This window comes from Rhamphochromis sp. 'chilingali' (assembly GCF_963969265.1).
Source record: "Rhamphochromis sp. 'chilingali' genome assembly, chromosome: 18".
In the NCBI taxonomy this organism is placed as follows: Eukaryota; Metazoa; Chordata; class Actinopteri; order Cichliformes; family Cichlidae; genus Rhamphochromis; species Rhamphochromis sp. 'chilingali'.
In genome coordinates this window covers 9,355,074-9,376,752 of record NC_137945.1, presented here as the reverse complement: position 1 = coordinate 9,376,752, position 21,679 = coordinate 9,355,074, and the positions used below count along the sequence as shown (strand labels likewise).

The window sequence follows — 21,679 nt, the reverse complement described above, 5'->3', positions numbered from 1 at the left end:
CTGGCTTCAGCAGCGGAACACGTCTGGCACTGCGGGATTTGATTCCCTGCCGTTGTAGTGTGTTACTGATGGTGACCTTTGTTACTTTGGTCCCAGCTCTCTGCAGGTCATTCACCAGGTCCCCCCGTGTGGTTCTGGGATCTTTGCTCACCGTTCTCATGATCATTTTGACCCCACGGGATGAGATCTTGCGTGGAGCCCCAGATCGAGGGAGATTATCAGTGGTCTTGTATGTCTTCCATTTTCTGATGATTGCTCCCACAGTTGATTTTTTCACACCAAGCTGCTTGCCTATTGTAGATTCACTCTTCCCAGTCTGGTGCAGGTCTACAATACTTTTCCTGGTGTCCTTCGAAAGCTCTTTGGTCTTGGCCATGGCGGAGTTTGGAGTCTGACTGTTTGAGGCTGTGGACAGGTGTCTTTTATACAGATGATGAGTTCAAACAGGTGCCATTCATACAGGTAACGAGTGGGGGACAGAAAAGCTTCTTACAGAAGACGTTACAGGTCTGTGAGAGCCAGAGATTTTCCTTGTTTGAGGTGACCAAATACTTATTTTCCACCCTAATTTACGAATAAATTCTTTACAAATCCTACCATGTGAATTCATGGATTTTCTTTTCACATTCTGTCTCTCACAGTTGCAGTGTACCTCTGGTGCAAATTACTGACCTCTGTCATCATTTTAAGTGGGGGAACTTGCACAATCGGTGGCTGACTAAATACTTTTTTGCCCCACTGTAATTTGCATGGGAGTCATGCCTGTATGCTGCTGCAGCCAGCACATTTTAAAAGGTGCAACTTTTGCTTTAAAGGTGAATTGCCTCCTCTATTTTTGGTTTGCATCACACTTTTCTCAGTTTGACTACAACTCGCTAGTTATTTGTGACTGTTTGCAGACAAGTTTGCAAGGTGTGTTCCATTGACAATGACTTGTCCATTGTCCATGGACCAAAATAAACCAACAAATTAATTTACCAATACAGCATTTACAATGCAGTGAAGATGTATTTGCTTCACCAAAGTGTCCATGAGGTCACACATCATTACATAAAAACAAAAGCAAATCATCATACGAACAGTCAAACATGATGGTGGATGTGTAATGGTCTTTGGCTGCTTTGCTGCTTCAGAACCTAGACATTGCTATAATCGATTTTTCATAAAATCAATAATTTTTCATGGCACTGTATAGGCACATTCAAAGATGTTGGCAGAGATTTCAAAATAAAACACATGATTTTAAAAAGCAAAAAGGAAAAGCTTTGTCAGGTTTAAAAGTGTTGTTTTCCCCGACTTTTCCCCACAGGTTTGTTCTTTAGAGTTGCATTACAAAATAACCTTGAAAAAGAATAAAAGTAAAGAACAATGAGCGTGATGGATTACCCATCTCAGACAAGCAGGTGCTTTCAAGTTAATTTTCATAAAGTGTAGTGAAATTAATATAAACACCCCTCGAGAAAGAAAATTAATCTAAAAGTATGTGGTAAACTTCAGAAAGTGGACACCAATACTGTGTATGAAAGAGGTAAACCAACCAAATTCTGAAAAAGGGAAGGTTTTTAGTAGCTGTTTTACACTTTAAGGCTGATGTAGTGATCCCCCCCCCCCCCCCCCCCCCCTTTGTTTTTAAAGAGGTAGTATTCTCATGGGATCCGGAAGAGCAGAGGTATCATTCTAAAAGCACAGTGCTGTAACTACAGGCTAATTTGGCAGTCTGCTGTATGGTGCCAGAAGCAGACCTGTATGTATATATTGCACGTCATAATGCCTGCTGTTTCTCTTACTATGATTATTCCAGCCAATGAGAAGAAGGGCTTTTATGGATATGAATACGAAGATGAGTCTTTTGGTTTGTCTCATGAAGGCCTGTTTCCTTTCTCTCACAGAGCGACTTTATCTTTGTGCTTGGCGGTGTAAAATTATGATATTATTTTATGCCATGTTATACCCCTAATTAAAGATTGTGAATTATTATGTAGTTTTAGTTTGCATTATTCTCCTGAATTAGAAGAAGCTGATAACTATTGCATTAGTTAAACTGATTTGCATTACATTAAATTGCTGACTTGTTGTGAATGAATGATATTGTTTTATGATGCATTATATTGCTGAGTTATAAGAAATACTGTTCGCAGAAGGTTATTGTCTAATTTGTCTGAGTAGAAGAGAACAGAGTGTGCTGGAGTTTTCTGCCCCATTTCAGCAGGAGCAGATAAACAGGGAGCCAAGGTCGTAGCTTAGGCGCTGTGTGAGAGAGAGCATGTGAATGTTTAGGCTTTTTATGATAAGGTGGAGGCACCAGAGGTTATAAAAGTTTGAGCAATGCTCCACCATTTTGAGATTTTGAGGCTGTCTGCATCAGTGTCCATCTCCCACGTGTGTGATCATTAAATCATCGTTTGACTCAACCCGGCCGGACCAGTGTTGTTATTGTGGTTTTTTCTCTTGTCTCCATCCCCAATATTTTGAACCTTAACAGCGGTAATCATGATTTCCCTCAGTAACACTCGTTAAGGCTCTGACATGATAAGCTGGTTTCCACCACTTACTCATGGCATTGAGTGTAATTGCATTTCACGGGCAGACTGGATGCACAGAATGAGTAAGTGGACGACCCGACAGCTCAATTTATCTGAAATCACTGTCTCCCTGCATCACTACAGTGTTTTCCTGCTATCTTCTATGTGTGGGTATATAATGCATGTGTTTTCTATATTTATGTCAAAGGTAAGGTTGGTAAACAAGATATAAACAGTGTATTTTTTTTAGTGTGTGAAACAAGGTAATAAACATGAAGAGGATTAAGGTTAATGGCAGAGACAGTGCAAGTAAGGCTGGCTGACAGATCGAGGGGCAGATGGAGAGGGAAAGAAAAAGTACAATGCCAAGTTTTTGACTTTCAAATTGGACCACACAGCCGAGAATGATGAGGGAGTTTGGAGACCTATTAAAAACTAAGCTCTGCAAAAATGAGAAAAAAACAAAAAAATCTGCCAAGATTTGCCACATTCCATCAAACTGGGCACAAGAGCGTCGTTCTCACTCAGACTGACTGGGATCAAGTAAAAGGCAGCAGAATTAGCCAAGATAGGAGTATTGAAGTCATATGCAAAGCAAAGTTGAAAAATCATTCTGTCATGAATTTGCACATTGGACTCTTTCAGCTGGTTGGTGTTTGGGATATTAATTTGACATTAACCTTCAAATGACATTCAATTTAGTTACTTTTACGTTTGTATTACTGCAGCTGTGCTATGTCATTTCAGTACTGTGGTTATTCATTATTTACACTATTGATAAATCTGGCTTGTTTATGTGTTATTTGAAATGTCAGGAGTGAAACATGAAGAAAAATGCCAATGAGAACTTCAAAAAGGCCAAGTAAATCTTTAGGTGTGTTTTTGTTGTTGTTGTCATCGGATTAATATCCCCAGGCTTCTCAAATTGCAACAATATCAAGTAAAGTTGCACAACGTCCTGTTTCGGAAGCAAAACCAGAAAATGTTTGACATAATTGATCATTTCTTAATTGCTGACGAACAAAGGTAAATAGTTTACTTTTGAGCTTCAATTTGTAATGAAATTATAAAACACTCCAGCACCTCTTTTTTAAATTTGTTTGTGAGAGAATCGAATGCATCTGAAAACGTGTTAGATTCAAACACCTCTTTAAATTCACAGTAAGTTGTTCATGAGGGGCAGTTGTGTTCGTTGGTGCTTTAGAAGTCTTTTGTAGAAGCTTTATGAACAGCCTGTAGAACCATTTTCCTTCCTCCTCCATTGCCATCAGGAAAGCTGTGATTAATTTGTGCCATTTGATTCTTGGCAGTAGAAGTTGGGGAAACTGCCTGCTAGAATTCTGGGTAATGATGTACAACTCAGTCTAACAGGGTTCTTAGCTTGCCTCTCCAGCCTCAGTGTAGCAGGGAGGGCTTTGTGCACGCACGTACACGAGGAATTCAATTAGCCTTTTTTCTTCTTTCTTTTTTTTCCCGTGGTACGCTCTCAGAGTCGTGTCCATCTTGTAAGTAAGCAGCTTCTGTTACAACTGTGACATCAGACAGATGCCCGGCCTCCCTGTTCAGCACTGTTGTTGCACTCCCTGTCGTGTGGCGGAAGTGCCATAGGCGGTTTCCCGGTTAGAGTGGCTGTCTAATGAGATCATTAAAGCTAGCCAGACAGAAAATGAAAAAGCACCTGTTGTAAAGGGGAATGTTGTGTATTCCCTAAACATTAGCATAATATTACCTCATGGTGCATTGGGAGGACGCTCAAGAATGCTAGGAGAATTGCTAAATTAACTTTTGTGCAGGCATGCCTTGTGCAGCTGATATATTATTAATTATGATATGGTTGTTAGGGATTTATTTCAATTAATTGGAGGCACCCTGAATGCCTCATGGATGTAACATGCACACTCAAACTGTTTTGTTTCACAGCTCCAGAGATTTTTTTGTTTGATTTCTTCAAAGACATCATAACACGATGTCTGCGACTCAGCTGTCTGATTCATTACAAGTAAAATCTCAAACCCACAACAACAGCAAAAAGGGACCTTTAATGTGTTCAAACGGCATAAGCAAGACGAACATTTTGCATCCGATAGCCGGCAGTTACCCAAGCTGGTGAAAGCTGGAGTAATGAAACAAAGCAAGGGAGAACATGGAGTCAAGATGAGGTGAAATGCCTTCTCGACGTAGGCAGGTACATTTGTTTCAAGGTGTTATTTATTATTATACTGCTGCCAGAGTGTGTAACTGTGCAGGGTTGAGATTGAGGTTATCTAAACTGTGCACATGCAAGAGGCACAGTGAATCTGTGAAAAATAGGTTTGCATAGTTTGATGTACTGTGATTCGGGAAGATTTACAGTTCGCAGGAAAAGAAAAACATAATAAGATTTAACTAATTAAATTTGGTAATGAGGCTCAGCAATCAATACCTGTATGCAGGTGTCAAAAGCAGTTAAGTTATTACAGTTCTGCTTAAAGTCTGCAGTATGTGTGAGGTAGAGTACAGTGCTGTAGTGCCTCACACTGTATGGAAAGCTCAGTGAAGCTGACTTAATTGATTACAGTAGTATCCTGGGCTCATTTGCCAGACCCTACTGATTGGGCAGATGCTCACTGGCAGGTATCCACACCAGCAGTACAGAATGGGCCTTGCGGCACATGGTGTGTCTGTATGAGTTTGTGTAAAGATGCACCAAAGGTCTATTAAAGCGGGTGTTATAGAACAAGAATGAAGATTTACAGTGGCTAGGTTAAAGCTGGGCACACCACCAAAATGTCTGTGCTAATGTCCAGGATCTCTCATCAAACCATTTGGCTTGGGCAATATGTGCTTTACTTATGAAGAGTGGGTTATTATTTGTTTCTTGACTCACCCCATTTTGCTTTGCAGTCAAATGTATTACTTGGCCGTATTTAGAAGTTATCATCCAAAGTGAAGTCCATCCATCCATTTTCTTTACCGCGTATTCAACTTAGGGTCAAGGTGGGGGTGTATTATGTATCTGTCAGCTCATCCCAGCTGACACGGGCAAAGAAGGAAGTAGAGGGATGGTACTCCATGAACACATTGGCAGTCCATGACTATTAAGTTTTTTGTTTTTTTAGCTTTAGAAGAAAAAAAACATTATCTGTATCAAACTGTAAAAATATACTGCAAATGGCATGACATCTCAATGGGCAGTAGGTGGAACTGCATCTTTTAACGTGTCATTTTTCAGCCATAGTCATTGCTAGAAAGGTAAATTAGAGAAGTTTAACTGGCGATTGCTGCTAAAATACTAGCATTTGCTCACTTTTGGTTTTAAGCGTGATATTCATCCATCCATTACAATCCTGGTTTTGACATCCATAACAGCTCCTCTTGGAAAACTAGCACACATTGGGATGTTAGAGTACAATTGCTGAAAGTAGCTGCTTTTGTGTCCTTAAATGACACTGGGAAAGTGGTACAGCTTAGTTTACATGGAGTGTTATGAGCTAGAAAACCAAAATCTTTAAAGCTAAAAACAAATGCTCTTTGTAACAAGTTGCACATTTCACTTGATGCTTCACTATTACGAAGCTGTATAGAAGTCGCCCGTGCTACTATGATTGTAGAGTGATTTTAATCACTTTTGTTATAAATAACTTGCTGAAATGCCTCAGACTAAAAGGTGTCTGTGGTTTTTCTTTGCATCTCCGTCTGTCTTGTCTGGGCAATTGTAAACCAAAGCTGGCCTCAGCAGCCATTTTGTCATCACGTATTGATTGTAAGGGAAATACCTAGAGTCTGACATGGCCAATTTGTCATGAACAGTAGAGGCGCACACCCAATGCCACTATACAGGCCTAATTCATCACACTGTATTGACTTGCCTCAGCTTCTTCCTGGCCATCAATTATAATCTTTGGTAAAGGCATCAGCGCAGTGCTTAGAAGAATCCTTAGAAGCTATAGGAGTCGTTTGGGCTTGTAGTTATAGACTGATCTGTATTTAGAGCTTCTTCTCTCTGTTCTGATTTACAGCAATTGCACCGAGAAATGCACCACATCTAAAGTGTACCATCCTCTTCTTTTCCATCCTTTTTCTTCCTCTCTTAACCCCAAAACACACCCTCTGTTATTCCGTGTTTAGCTTGTGACACTTCCCTTTCCGTGACATCTTCCTCTTGGTGTACTTCTCTTCTACAAACCCACTGGCATTTAATTTTTCCCAGAGAACAAGGAGAAAAAAAGCTCCCCTCTAGACTGATAGATTTGGGACATAATGAGAAGGCTCTGACTCGTGGGCTGTCAGGTGAGGGTGTATCTCAGCGCCCCCTGGAGCCTCGGAAAGGTCAATGTGTCTCTTAATCAAACATCAGGCAGGCCAGCCCCACTGTCAGCTGGACGTTGGTGCTCTCTCCCTGCTGAGTTTAAAGTTCACTCCCATCTGCTCCCTTAAACTTACCCCGAGCCACAAAATGGCGGCAGTTATGCTCTCATAAAGCTGTCGTGAGGTAGATTTGATAGCCGCTTATGGTGGAGCCGGGTGATGAAGAGGCTTTATGTTCTGAAAACGAGCCTATCTCAGCTACACTGGATAGTGCGTGTCGAAGTATTCATCCTCAAACAGGTTTTTCTTTTATTGACCTTCACAAGGTATGCTTTATTTCTAAGATTGTCATTGCACATTAAAGATGATTTTAATGCAACAGTGTGAAATGTGAATATGATATCTACAGCTCATCACTTTACTCTGAAACCTTGAGAGGAAATTCCTGTGATCGGTGTTTTTTCTTCATTTGGTCTTCTTCTTTTCTTCAACTCAGCACCAAACTATGTTCCTACTTTTTCAAAAAGCATTTTCAGAGTGCCGGAGATTAAAAAAATGTTACTTGTAAGAACACGATGTGCTGTCTTAAACTAAATAGCTGTAGCCTCAGAAGTGGGGTTTTTTTTTGAGAATCAAACCTGAAAATCTTGTCTTGGAAATATCTCAACAACCTTGAATGAACATGTGGAACTCATTACTCATTTATTTTTTTTGACACATTCTTCTCTGGCAGAGTAAACCTCCTCAAAGAGATTTTTGAAAATGAGTCCACTCCAGTTTCTAGCCCTTCCCAGATAGAGTACTTAAAATGAAGACAAGTCGTTCATCTACAAAGCCTTGGCCAGGAGGAGTGATACATTACTATGAGGCCTAATCAAGTTTGGTGTGGCTCATTGGTCCTCTGTGGGCTGCAGCACATTCAAGCACCACTATTTTCCGAAGGCAAATTGGTCGTGGGGATGATGTCCCCCTAATGATTGTTTCTAATGTAAAGCTAATGTAGTGGTGATCAAAGCTTGCCTCTGGAATTTAAATAGTGTGCGTGTGTGTGTGTGTGTGTGTGTGTGTGTGTGTGTGTGTGTGTGTGTGTGTGTGTGTGTGTGTGTGTGTGTGTGTACGTGAGAGAGAGTGTGTGTATATGTGTGAGGTGGAAAGAAGAAGATAATTGCCTCACAAAAAGTTTACCAGAAAGTAATTAGAAGGAAAAGTTAAAAATTCACAGATGTGTAGAATATTAGCCGCGCTGATGACAATGGATATATAGCTGGAGTGAAAGACTGGTGTTTAATACTTGGGTCACTTTCATCACAAGTGAATGACTACTTCGAGCTAGCTTCAAAAGCGAGTTAAAGCCTGTAGACTCTATAGCTGATTTACCACTTCATTATAACTTTGGGCGTGTGGCTGCTTTGTCAGAAAACAAGGATGTCAATACTCAAGTCCTGATTCCAGCTCAATACCTTTAAATTATATTCATAGTGTTTGTGGATTTTTTAATACAATTTTTGAACAAATAATAACTTCCTGAGTGACTACTTGCACTGGCGTATTGTTCAAGAGGCCTCTGCTTCAGTTAAAAAATCGAATTGTAGTATTTTGTGGCCTTTTATTTGTGCTAACCAAAAATCCTACAGCATTAGCTGGCAACTTCTCACTCCACCCCTCCTCCAAATATGATCAGTTCACTCTTAAAAACTCAAAATGTCCACAGCCTAAATGCTAAATTCAAGGCTTCAAAACAGAACTTTGCAAACCTGTAGGTGATATTAGTAAATTCAGGTCAGATTAATAAAGATAAATGTATATAAATCTATAATTGTACATACTTCTGAGTAATTTCAAACTGAATTTCTGTTTACTGCGGTCCACCCGCAGTACATTTGCAGACTCATGCCACTGTTTGGGAACAATTGCATCCACCTATCATCTTCCACTTATTTGAAGTCAGATTGCAGTTGCAGCAAACTAAGCAGAGTATTCCAGCCATCCTCCACAACCACACCTCCAGGTTACGTCTACACTAATCCAGATAAATTAGAAAACAGCGTTTTTGTCTAAAAGCGCTCCGCGTCCAGACTATCCTTTTCCATTGTTTTCATCCACACTGAAAACACTGCATTCCTGCACTGCGCATGCGTGAAACGTAAGACAGTTGACCTGCCTCATTTCCATCTGCCGTTTATTTACTTTCCGGCTCTTTGAAAAGTTGAGGGAAATGTTTCGAGTTTTACCTGCAGCTATATGTCCACAGAAGACAGTGTTTTTGGCATAGAGGTTGGCATTTGTCTTTTTGGGAGATACATTAAAAAAAATATTAAGGAAAAATGAAACTAAACGGAACACATTAACAACTTCTCAGCAAGACACTAGTATATCCCCAGAAAGTAAAGACTAAAGATATTGCGGGTATTGAGGGTGTGCTTTTGCGTTGCTTTCTTCAATGATCTGATTTGTCCTTTTAAATAGAGATGCTACTTGAATAATTACACAGTAATGTCCCAGCCTCTTATTCCCATGAAGGTAGCTGATAAAAACACGCAAATCTTGTGTTTTTGCAGAAACACGAGATTTGTTTCAAACTTGTGAAATATTATAATGTCAGCATAACTTATATGTGTTTGTGTGTGTTTCTTTGAGTCAAAGTCAAAGTGACTAGTGCCAGGGACAGCAGCCATATTTCTCAGCTGGCACTCTGGCTGCAGTCAAACAAGTCAGTGCCAAGTTTTCTAGTCTCTCTCTCTCTCTCTCTCTCTCTCCCTGTCGTCTGTCTGTCTCATGTCCTCGTCTTGACCACATCCCCCCACATCCAAGTTCAACTTTGTAAGGAGGGCCTTTTACGCCTCGTTTCTCCCTCGATTTCTGCCCGCCTATTCCATGTTTTCCACTTTGCAAATGCTGCTTAAAGTGTCAGGACAATTTATCACGTGTAATCGTATAGCTGCAAACTGCAGTGGTCACATTTAAATGGATGTGCAACTCTCCAATATCCACTCTTTGCCCAGAAGTGTGTGGATTCCCCTGTTGTACTCGGGTTGGACTGGCCCCGATTCTAATTAGAGAAAATCTGTCCTGTAACACCCTTTTTGTTCAGTACGTCATTTTCTCCCAAAACATAAAAATAAAGCAAAATGGGGGATAACAGTAGATGTGCCCCACCCACGAAGCAGGACGCTGCTCAGAAAGAAGCCGGCATGCACAGCTGGCTCCTCATAGATAAGCAAAGGTTAAGAAGAACCCAACACTGTGGTTTGTAAATCTCAAAATCTCAATATGGCTCAAAAAATAGAGTTATTGTATTACTGTTGCTAATTGTGCAGCCAATTGTAGAAGCCCGGGCAACAACTGAGATAATGCAAGGAGCTAAGTAAACAAAATTAATTTTTAAAAAAAGGGCAACATATGCATTTACTGTAGAACTTTAATAAATCCCAATATTAATAAAAATCAATTATTTGCGGTTTGATGGACATTTGCACGCATATAAATCTTTCTTTTTTTCCTTTTCTCATTAAACGTGTACACAACCAGTCCCCATGCTGGTGTGTGAGCTGAGTTTAGCCTCTGCTGTGGGAGCCCCATGCCAATCAGCTGCACTGCATTTATTGGAAAACACCTCTTTCTGCAACAGAACAACTTCCCTCAAAGTTGCTGACATTTCAGGAGACATACGATAGCAAACGCGGGGCAAAAAAAGTTTCCTTTTTCGCTTTGGAAAAAAGTTTTACTCAATAAACACAAAGTCTATGTAATATTTCAGTGTAATGAACTTATCTTTGATGAATTTTATAATTAGAATATGTAAATGGGAGTTTTCTGTCAGTGTCTGTCAGCGTTTGATGGGTTTTTATGTGCTAAATAGCTCAGCACTCAAGATTAAATTTCAAAGTTTTATTTCCCTTGATTTACTCCACGCATACTCTGCTGTCAAATGGGGCAAAAAAAGGAAAGCATCCAAACTTAGCTAAGTTGTTAATTAGAAGTCTGTTGTACATGTTTCCTGAAACTATGGACCTGCTCAACACACGGTCCTTTAAACATCTGTCATTGTAAGAAGTGAATCCTTTGCAGCTAAATCTCCACTTTAGTGTATAGTGCACTAATTGCATCCCTATTTAGACTGCAGCGTGATTGCAGAATTAGCTCTTATTTCCATGTAGATACCACTGTAACTAAGGCGCTCATTGAAATTCACAGTGTGGAAAGGCAATATTGGGACTGTGTTGCTTCATCGCTAAATTGAGCAAAATGTGTTCTCTGAAAGGATTTTTGCAGTAGAGAAAGCCACACTGTCCCCGGGGAAATATATCAACATTTCTGTGGTGCTCCTGCTAAAATGACTATGTAGCCACAGGCGTCTGTGCGCAGTCTCTCTACGGCTCTGTTGTGGAATCCACGCCGAGATAATGGCGTCTAGACAAATTTGTCACTGACATTTTGCATGTCTCTCTCAAACAGAAAGGAATACAAATGAACGATGGCCCTGTGAGGGTGGCGTTCGTTCTGTTGTGTCTAAGGTGTTCATCTTACTATGCCAGCTCTCGGTTATCATTAGGGGAAGGTTCTGTGCGCTTTCGGTTTATTGTGTGTATTTATTACTGAGATATATTGACACCTAGAATGAGGGATCATGTTAAAACTCTGAAATATTATTTCAGCGGCGTGTTTATTCAGTTATCAAAAGCTTGCGAAGGTGTATTGAGGCTTGAATGAATGCAGAAGGAGGAATCTTTTGCAAAACATTCGCCTTGTTTATGGCAGCTTACACTGTGCTTGATATTAACCATTAACAAAATACTGCAGATCTGCGCAGTGGCACGCAAACCTCCAGGGAAGGAAGATAGAAATTCAAAATCACCAGGTTTATCTGATGCATAATCCTGTGCACAAATCACAAGTGATAAGGCGGGAGCATCGGCGAGGCCCACTGCGGCGGTGCTGTGGCAGTTAATAAATGGGGGGAGACAGCAGTTACCTCTGCAAACTTTGTTAGAGCTTCACAAACAATAACAAATAAGCATATGTCTTCATGGCCTGGTACAGTCGCAAATAGCTTGTCAGAAGTGTGAACAGAGCAGTTGCCCTTTATTGCTTTCACTGGTATTATGGTGCCTTTGAGTCTCTCTCCCATTCCACAATAAACGAAGACCTGCTTGCTTACTCAGACCACGTTTACCTTGGGGGCCTGTGTGACTGAAATGCCCCTTTCATCTAGGAGGGATATGTCTGTCTCAATATCCCCATGGTGCTTAGGGCACTGTGCACACAGAGGAGGAGGAGGGCACGAAGAGATAGAGGGTACTGCTATTTCTTTGTCGACCACAGCACATCCCCGTTTGTGTACCCTCTCGCACCCATCTTCCAATCTCTGGGGAAAAGTGTGGAGAATGCAATCAGAGCAGGTGGGGGGACATCTGGATCTGTCTACAAGGCAACAAGGGGATGGTTGACTGGCAGCCCCTCCAACCCTCCTCTGTGTGCACCAACACCCCTCCCCCCTTTACTTCCACTTGTACCTGTCAGCGATGCAGTGGTTGAGATCTCCAAGGTTCGCTGGTGCTTTTCGCTCGCTGCTCACACAATATCTCTTTATCCTTCGCCCCAGTGGCCCCCTCCAAGATTGAACTCACAGAGCGGAGCCGCATTTGATATGCTACGTCAACACTTTCTGTGTTCTCAAAGGCTCAACTCTTAAGTTCTGACATTGTTTAACTTGTAGGCAATTTTCTAAAACACACTTGATGAGCGTGGAAGTCTAGCTGATAACAGCGTAAAGGACAAAAATGCAGCGGTATAGTGAGGTACTAGTGATTCTGTTTAGCCTTGCCAGTATGCATAAATGTGACCTTAGATGGGCTTTCTTTAGCATGATCATTAAGTGTTAATTGTAGCTTCAGCTGATGGTAGCACTTTCCCTGGTTTACTTGTTGCTTACTTTTGCACACAGAGTTTTCACCTGTTAAACACAAGCAGGAAATCACCAAATTAAGCAGAAGTGGGCTGGATGTGTTGTAGACACCAAAAGGAAATCAATCATTGCTCATGGTGCATGAAGTATGCGAGGAAGGAACTTGACTTGACTGCTCTTCATTTACGATGTATAGCGATTGCTGCCCGAAGAGAAGATAGCCGTGAAAGCTTCTCAGGGTTTATGATATAAGACGATGGTTACCGGGCAAAAAAAGCTAAATGAAATTAACGCTGCAAGCGTGACACAGTGACACATCTCCAGAGAAATTTCCTCACCCTTTTTAAAATGTAGTTCAGTTGTGTCCACTTTCAGTCTTTTGAAAAGAGCAGACAATAGTTACCTTCATTGAGTAGCATTCATAAACCAACTAATAATAGAGCCAAAATTGTGATACAAACGTTCATGGTTTCATGTTGCTTTTACATCAGTGATGGTTTTAGTCATTATCATGCTATAACTGTATTTTTTAATTCCTTTTTTAAATGATTAATCTGAAACAAGCAAAAGAGCATAACTTTTTGCTTGTCCAGCAAAAGAATAAAGCCCATTAGAACATTTTTCATGTAAGGAGTAGTCACTCCAGTCTGTCTTGACATTAAACCTGCTGTGGAAACTAAATTTTTGGTGGGCATAACATTGTTTTTAATCTTTTAAGTTTGGATGAAATCCATTTATGTGCTGTGCAAGCGTTCAGAAGGTGAAGCAGAGCACATGCAGGAAACCACATCAGCAGGTAGCGTCTGACATTGCTGAGGGAAATTACATTCCCCTCCTGGTCCTCCTGTCATTTACCTTGAGTCGCAGTATGACGAGCCTTTACATTATTAAACACGGTGCACATGCTCCTCCATCTGTCACCGTATTGGCCTCTCTTGCCTGCGCTACCCGATTGGCTCAGCTTGTCATCAATCATAAGCTTCTGGATTGGCCTGGCTTTGAGATCAATGGTCAGACTGAAGAGTCGTTCTGACCTTGGACTCATCGCTCCCATTCAAAACAAACTCCATGGAAGGAGCAATTCAACTTCAAAACTAACAGATGAGTATTTATGAGGGCTGCAAAGCCTTCGACCTAAAGCACTTACTCTCTACCCATCCCTGTCTCTCCTCAGTATGGCATGAAATTAACTATATGCCCGCAGAGTGGGCTTTTCTCCCTCCAATTTCACTTCTGACAAGCTGAGGCTAATGGAGGCGGTGCCTTGGATTAATGCCTCAGCATTTTGGTTAAAACACCCTCTCATCTCATCTGAGTGAGGTGTTGAGCTGTTTGTTGGTGTCAGTGAATCACTTTGCCCTTCTGCATCAGGCACAAGTCACTTTAAAAGGCAATTAGTCACGAAGAGCTTCTGTTCTGCCCAAGACAGATTGTTTTATTGCGAACAGTATGGAGGTGTATTAATCTGTTTTCACAGACGTCTCGTTAAATTAATATTTGGGCACCGCTGAGGCTTTTGTTGCTTAACAGTAGCTCAATCTGTCTCTGAGGGTTTACTTTGAGAAATCCAAGAAACGGAGAGTTCTTTAGGCTCTTCAGAGTTAGAATATTAGTGTTTATCATGGCTTTCAACAGCACTTATAATAGAAACTCTTCAGGAGTAGAAGATGCTGCTCCCTGCAATGGAACACTGATGAAAATCTGTTGGTATTCAAAATGAGTGAAATTATATCACTTCTTCTTACATTGGGCCTTGAACGCAACTTAGTTTTATGGATCTGTCCCAAACTAGTAGCATAAAATTTGTCTCAAAACCCCAGTTGTGCGTGTGATGTGATCTGTGCGTATCAGGCGATTCACATCCATTTAAGGTTTTGTAAGTTAGGGATGTTAGGTGTAGTTTTAGACATCTGTATGCATAGAAAGCTTTTTGAAAGAGAAAAGTATTCGATTTATGATGTTGAACTTAATAAATTGTGCGTAAATGATCAGTATTTTTTCAGGTTTGGATGTACTCATTTGTAAAATAGTTTTGCGTGCAGTGAAATAACTTGTATGTATTTATGTGTGGATTGAATGATGCATTTGTGAGTGCTCAATAGTTACACACAAGCTTTGTAAATCTTCATTTAAGCTCGTGGATCATAATGTGTGCATTTGTAACAGGGGCCAATCCATGACTGATAGTGTTTCACTGTGTTTGTGCGTGTGTGCTTGTGTGCGTGTCTCCGATTCAGTCATGGTGTTACTACATTAGCAGTATGTTTAAGATCTTTATCATGGTGAAAAATGAAACTTTTTCCAATCAGACACTTTCCAGATGGTTTTACATGGTGGTTAAAAATCTGGAGGTACTCCTCTGCATTAATAATTCTATTTTTTTCCTGACAGCATTCACAACACCGCTGACTGAAATACAGCTCCAGACCATGAGAGAGCTTTCGCCGTGTACTTAATCTATTACACATTACTGTACCACATTTCATAGCATTCAGTTCAATAATTCTGTGTGCAGAAGCAGTTTCACAGCCGGTCTTGAGGTGACACGGTCCTATTTACTTAAATTGCAATGAACTGCGTCTTCTCATACCACAAAGCTTAACATCTTTGTGTGAACACAAAAATCAATGAAAACATATAAGTCTAACCAATATTGCTCCATCTGAAACTTTCTGCTGAAAATAAGTCAAAGGTGAAAATGAATTATTGCTTGCAGTAAAACAAGAGTGGTCAAAAAAAATAGACTGAATCATGTCTTTCTGCCTTTAAAAACAGCGCGCACAGAGAGCTTTGTGTGTTGAAAGAGGCCATTGCTCTCCAGGCGTGATTGATTGAGGTGCGCCATGACACTTGAGCGCTTTTTTTTCAACTCAGCACAGCGTGAAATGTAGGTTGAGCTTCAGCATATTGTGATGTTACTTTGTGTTTGGGGACTCTGTTGCTTTCTGAAGTGTCAGTCATTGTCCTCCACGTATTAAATATGAAAAATTTCCTTGAGCGTTCCCACATCAGCTCCTCTTTAGTGTGTACTTTACTGACTCTGTTCTCCTCTAAACCGCTTTTGTAGTAATTGAGATGAGCCACGGGAGACAAGAAACTTGGAGCCAAGTCAAAACTTTCATCTTTTATTCACAAGCCACCGCATGAATGCCATTTCAGTCTTCTTCATCTTCTCAAATCCTCCCTGAAGATTCTTCTTCTTCTTTTTTACTCCGTGGTATCCCGACACATGGACCTGGCATTATATTCTGATAGTCCTATTATTAACAATTCCAATAAAATATAACAGCAGCGAATCATTCAGACATCGGTTTTATTATGAGCAATGTGGGTGTTTAAAGAAGTCCCATCACTTATCTAAATAGCACAGAGTCATATGCAGAATGTCAAGTTATTAACTATGGCTGTAATACAAATTCAATTCAGAGGCCAGATTAAATTAGGAAAATGCTGCTTGCTAATCAAAAAAATGGAAAGCTATTTTGAAATGGATTTGTACTGCATCACGGTCATTTTTCATCTGCATGATTTCGAGCAATATGTTTGCTTCCTGTTTTTTCTCAGAATCATGCTTAGATTACATTTTCCAGTTGGGCATTTTCCTCATTTAAAGCTTTTGCAAGAGCCTAGAGTGCATATTTTTTTAAAATTCTTGTGATTTTTTTTAACTGATTATGGTTTTCATTTTATGTCTGACTCTTCTCTTAAGCAAAGTAGCCTTACCTGGCTCACTATGGCTCCATCCAGCCTCATTCTCCAAGACAATATATTGGAATTGCCTTCAGTGCTTCTTCAGACCTCAGGGACTTTTTTCATTTTGTCTCCTCGCTCCTTTCTTGTAATCTGAGGGGATTGAAAAGTCAGGGCTCAATAATGGAATTAATGGGTTTGAAGGGATCAGGTGGAGGACAGTGCCCTTATCCAGGTGTTAGTTAACAGGCAAGGCGTATGGATGATACTGTTAACCATCGGCTCCGCTTGTTATAATATTTAACGAGTTTTGATGGATCTTTAACTGGTTTTGTCACACAGACACATGTCACAATCGTTGTTACGTTCCCCTGAGGGGTCTAGGCGGGGAGGGGGAAGTAACAAAAGTGACCGGGTCAGAAAAAGGAGTCAGGGAGGCAAAACAGTTAAATAAAACAGTTTTATTGAAGTAATTCAACTAAAAGAGACGGACAAGCCGTTATCACCATAAAAGAAACAAACAAAAACTCAGGCGTCGGTCAGTAAGGCAAAAAGTCAAAAGGAAAACGCAGCTCACTAGCTGGAAACACCACAAAAACACTCAGCTCACTAGCTGTAAACCACACAAATGGCACTCTGGCCCAGAGCTCACCTTTCCCTGGGCTTAAATCTCCTTGATTACTGACGAGAGTCAGCTGCACAAAAGGGAAAGGTGGCACCTCAGGCAGAAGAGGTAGTGTGACACGCCCACACAGGCACCTTCAGGAGGAGGCCCTGCTAGGGCCGTAACACCCCCTCCCATAAATACAAACCCGTGGTTTGTCAAATGATTATGATAACCAAAACTACTAATCAAGTCCGTAACCATCGCATCAACAAATCGCAGGCTTTCCACCTACCAAACCCCATAGCAACGGTTAGGCATTGCCTGCGGAAGCTGCCAACCCCATCTCAACGGGTTCAAAATACTGACTGAGGGTGGCCGCAGACCCTCAAAACAATGTCTCATGTGGTGGCTAGGGCTTTTTTGAGCCATCACATGTGGAGAACACAGCAGGCAGTCAGAAGACCTTACTGCAACAGTTTTCAGACGATTGCTCAGGTCACGGGTACAGGCATGTTTGTTAGTCAGGGGTGCAGGTCTGAGTGGTGGTGTTATACATGATCTGTCCACCTGCAGGTCATGTTGAGGAATGGGGACATTGTCAACCAGCAGCAGCTCAGGGTTAGTTGACCTCTCACACTGACTACATGACACGATTGAGCAATTATGCTCCAAGTGTAGCCTTTTACTAGGCCTGGCAACCTGGTCGGTTTGAGAACCACGACTAGCTTTTCTCAAAGCAGCCACTTGTTGCTTTGAGTCGGCTTTCCGTTTGAGTTTCAATTTTGAACAGTCAGCAATGAGGTGTCCAGGGTTGTGGCAGAAGAAACAAAGCTTTGTTTTGGGTCTCGAAACCACAACTTTTTCAGCCTTGTTAGCTGGCTCCCTCCTAGCTCTCCAAGATGTGTTACCGTGAGAAGGGATGTCACATTCCACCGCGTTTGTTTTATGAGTTAGGGTAAACCCATCCGCCAGTATGGCAGCCTGCTGTAGAGTGGAAACCCTTTGCTCACTTAAATAACAAGAAATAGACTCAGGAACAGAGTTTTTAAAATCCTCCACAAGCATGAGCTCACGTAACGACCCCAAACTGTTAACCTGGCTTGCAGAGCACCACCTACCAAAAAGCTTTGCCTTCTCCCGAGCAAAGTCAAGGTAGGACTGACCCTGTGCCAACTCCAAACCTCGAAAGTTCTGCCTATAGGCCTCAGGCACAAGTTCATAGGCTTGGAGGACGGCACTTTTAATCTTTTCATAAACTAGGCTGTCCTGCCTAGACAGACCAGAGCAAGCTTCCTGAGCCTTACCTGTGAATTTACACAGCAACATCACTCCCCACACATCTTCAGGCCACTGTAATGCAGTTGCTATGCTTTCAAACACACTGAAGAAGCTCTCAACACTGGATTCACAGAAAACGGGAACCAGGGCCCTGTTTCAGGAAGCCGGTTTGGAAAACTCAGAGTGAAAAACGACACTCACGGTTGAGTAACCCCGAACTGTCCAACTCGGAATATTCCGTTTCAGAAAGGCTGATAACAATTAGTTCAGTCAACGCGGAGTTGCTTTAACCCCAAGTGAAGCGCGCGGACGAGGATACATAAAGCCCTGATAAGCGGAGCACAGATTAAGCGAGTCACCATGGAGACGGAGGGAAAGAAGGCGCGGTCAATGTATTTTACAGCGCTTGAGGCCGAAATTCTGATGGCAGCATATGCCGATAACATGCAAATTCCGCGGAAAAAAGTAACACAGCCACAGCTGCAAAAGCATGCATGGCAAAACATAGCCGACAGAGTCAATGCGTGAGTGTTAATTTAAACATTGATCGAGGGATTTCCACCCATTTAACACGTTATTTTATCATATGTTATTTTATTTGTTATTTTATACATTTTATTTTGTGATGTGATGTGAGCGCAGGTGCAACCCAACAGGCCCCAAACGTGCCTGGCAGCAAGTAAAAATGAAATATAAAAATATAGTCCAAACAGGTAAGGTGTAATTGTATTATGAGCCATAGTGCTTGGTCTGTTTGTCCGATGTAAATCAATTGCAGTTAGAGGCTACATTAATTTTCTTTCTGTAAGCACTTATTGAAATTATCTGAGCACATTACAAGTACATATTTGCTTACTCTGTATGCTCAAATGTGGCCCGTTATAGCCAACAGAAAAAAGCGGAGGCCCGAAAAACAGGTGGGGGTCCTCCACCACCACCACTCACAGAGGCTGAGCAGTTGGCCCTCAGCCAAAACAGTGGGCGCCCTGTGGCTGAAGGCATCTCTGCGGGGACATCCTCTGAGGCAATAACCCCGCAAGACACAAGTGCCTACATAAGGGGTAAATTCAAAATAATACATGATGTGCATACATCCTTTCTTCACAGTCACCTTTGCAGTGCTACTCATTCATTTGATAAACTCTTTACCATAATGGATTATTTTGTAGTGAAGTTATTTTCCTACTGATTTTGCCTTCCCTCAGTCTTGGTTGTCTTTGAGAGCATAATGACAATGAAGTGTAAGGTGATTGGTATGTTTGTTAATTGCCATTTGGTCCCTTGTAAGTTATAAGTGACCTGTATAAACCTCATATTCTATCAGTTGATGGTGATGGTGTACTGCATCTGGTGCAGCCTCCTGTTGAGCCAGACCAACATGCAGTTGTGAGTAATACTCCACAGATTATATGAGTTTACAGTAGAACAGCAATGTTGTCTATTTCTTTACTACAGGAAAATAATGAAGAAACATTGACAGCTGTTACAGAGGAGGAAGCAACAGAGACACTTTATGAGGTTTACATCTTTTAATACTTTGTGTACAGGAAACACAGGTGACCAATAAAGCCAGTTGAACAAAAAATCTGTTTATTCTTCTTTCAACATGTTGAGGTGATGGGTCAAAAGAAATGATTGTGACATATGGTGTCTCTGACTGCTCTTCCATCTTGTATGTCCGTGGGAGGATCAGGATGTTCATGGTTTGGATCACTGCTGATGTTTGGTTCAGAAGGACAGTGTTCTCCTCTAATTGTGGCAATGTTGTGAAGAATCACACATGCCACAATAATGTCACATGCCCTTTCTGGGGTGACCCTGAGTCTTTGCAGGCACTGGAACCGGGCCTTAAGCATTCCGATAGTCATTTCAATTCTGGCTCTTGTCCTGCAATTAGCCAGATTATATCGCTGCTGTGGGCCCGGTTCAGGGTCAGGGTAAGGGGTAAGCAAATAGGGTAAACATGGATACCCCCTATCACCAAGCAAGTAGCCAGTGAACTCTCCTAAGACAGAAGGATACACTTCAGTTCAAATGTCCCTGAAGCAATTGGTCTTTATATATTTTAAAGTATTCTCAACTCACCATGTCCAAATTTTGTGCTCAGTGTACATTCACGGAATATTTGTGAGTCATGGACAGAGCCTGGCCACTTGGCTTCCACATTTGTGATAATGTTGGCAGCATCACATATGATCTTCACAGTGCAGAGAACACAAATTAGCATCCATTACTATAATGAAATAATTTGTTAGTTTGACATGCTACAGGGAACTATGTACCTGTACATTAATGCTGTGGAAAGACTTCCTGTTCACATAGTCTCCTTCATTTACTGAAGGAGCAATGATTGGAATGTGAGTGCCATCTGTACAGCCAATCACGCCTGGGAACCCTGAAAATAAATGTGCAATTTAAGTAGTAGTCCAAGTATCACCACATCATACATTAAGTTTTGGTCATCCTGATACCTGCAATTTTGTGGCATCCCTCTTTGATAAATCTTGTGGGTCTGTGACCGGGGAACACCACAAACGTGTACAGGAGACGTTTCAGTGCAACTGTAACATTCCTGACTGCCCGACAGACGGTAGCCTTGGAAACGTGCTCAGCGTCACCAATATTATACAGAAAGCTCCCGTTTGCAAGAAACCGAAGTGCAATACAAATAATATGCAATGAACTGAGAGCATGTCCGCGATGTGTCACATGCGTAATATATGGCCTGAGGATGTTATCCAAATAAATTATAGATTGTGCTGAGAAACGGTAACGTTCGCACAGAAAATCATCAGGAAATGATAAAATGTCCAAACGCGCTCTGATCACTCTCTCCCGGCGGAGAGCTCTGCGGAGAATTTGGGCTTCACGATCTACTGGCTCTTCAAGGAAGGAGCACGCCATGTCTGACACTTCCTACTGTCAGGTTTCCGACAAAGGGGCGGAGACAGTCAGGGTTAGTTGTAGTAAACCTGCTAGGGGGCAGGTTAGCTTCACGGAGTGTGTCGTCATAGTGACTCACTCAGGCTGCAGCTGAACTCGCTTTGTGAAACCGAAAACCCAGAGTTTTCGTTAACTCAGGGTATACTTACTCAGTTTTTCCACTAAACCGGCTTCCTGAAACAGGGCCCTGGTGGATGTTATTGCTTACAAACGAGCTTCTAGACACCTGTGCACTGATGGCTTCATCAGCCATTTTGGGGGCCGGAGAAGGGTTAGAAAACACCCTAATTAGGACACTACCACACCTGTCTGCCAACTCACACAGACTACCCAAAAATTAACCGATTAATGGAAAACTACACAACTTACTTTAACTGACCAACTTACCTCTTGCAGTATACACTAAACAAACACAACTTACCCAGTTCCTAAGCACAACAACCTTTA

At 41.5% G+C, this 21,679-nt stretch overlaps 2 protein-coding genes across 2 annotated transcripts in view; one reads left to right on the top strand and one right to left on the bottom strand.

The window, feature by feature from the left end:
* The window catches only part of LOC308385932 (A-type potassium channel modulatory protein DPP6-like), a 235,014-nt gene that overhangs the window by 16,548 nt on the left and 196,787 nt on the right, over positions 1-21,679 (top strand). The gene's annotated exons all lie outside the window — the stretch shown is intronic.
* LOC308385735 (putative nuclease HARBI1) lies at positions 18,446-21,398 on the bottom strand. The gene is made up of 4 exons (XM_080864866.1): positions 20,761-21,398; positions 20,572-20,684; positions 20,375-20,486; positions 18,446-20,294 (listed from the first exon to the last, which is right to left on the bottom strand). The coding sequence occupies exons 1-4, from the start codon at positions 21,191-21,193 to the stop codon at positions 19,912-19,914; spliced, it is 1,041 nt and encodes a 346-aa protein (XP_080720992.1). The 5' UTR covers positions 21,194-21,398; the 3' UTR covers positions 18,446-19,911.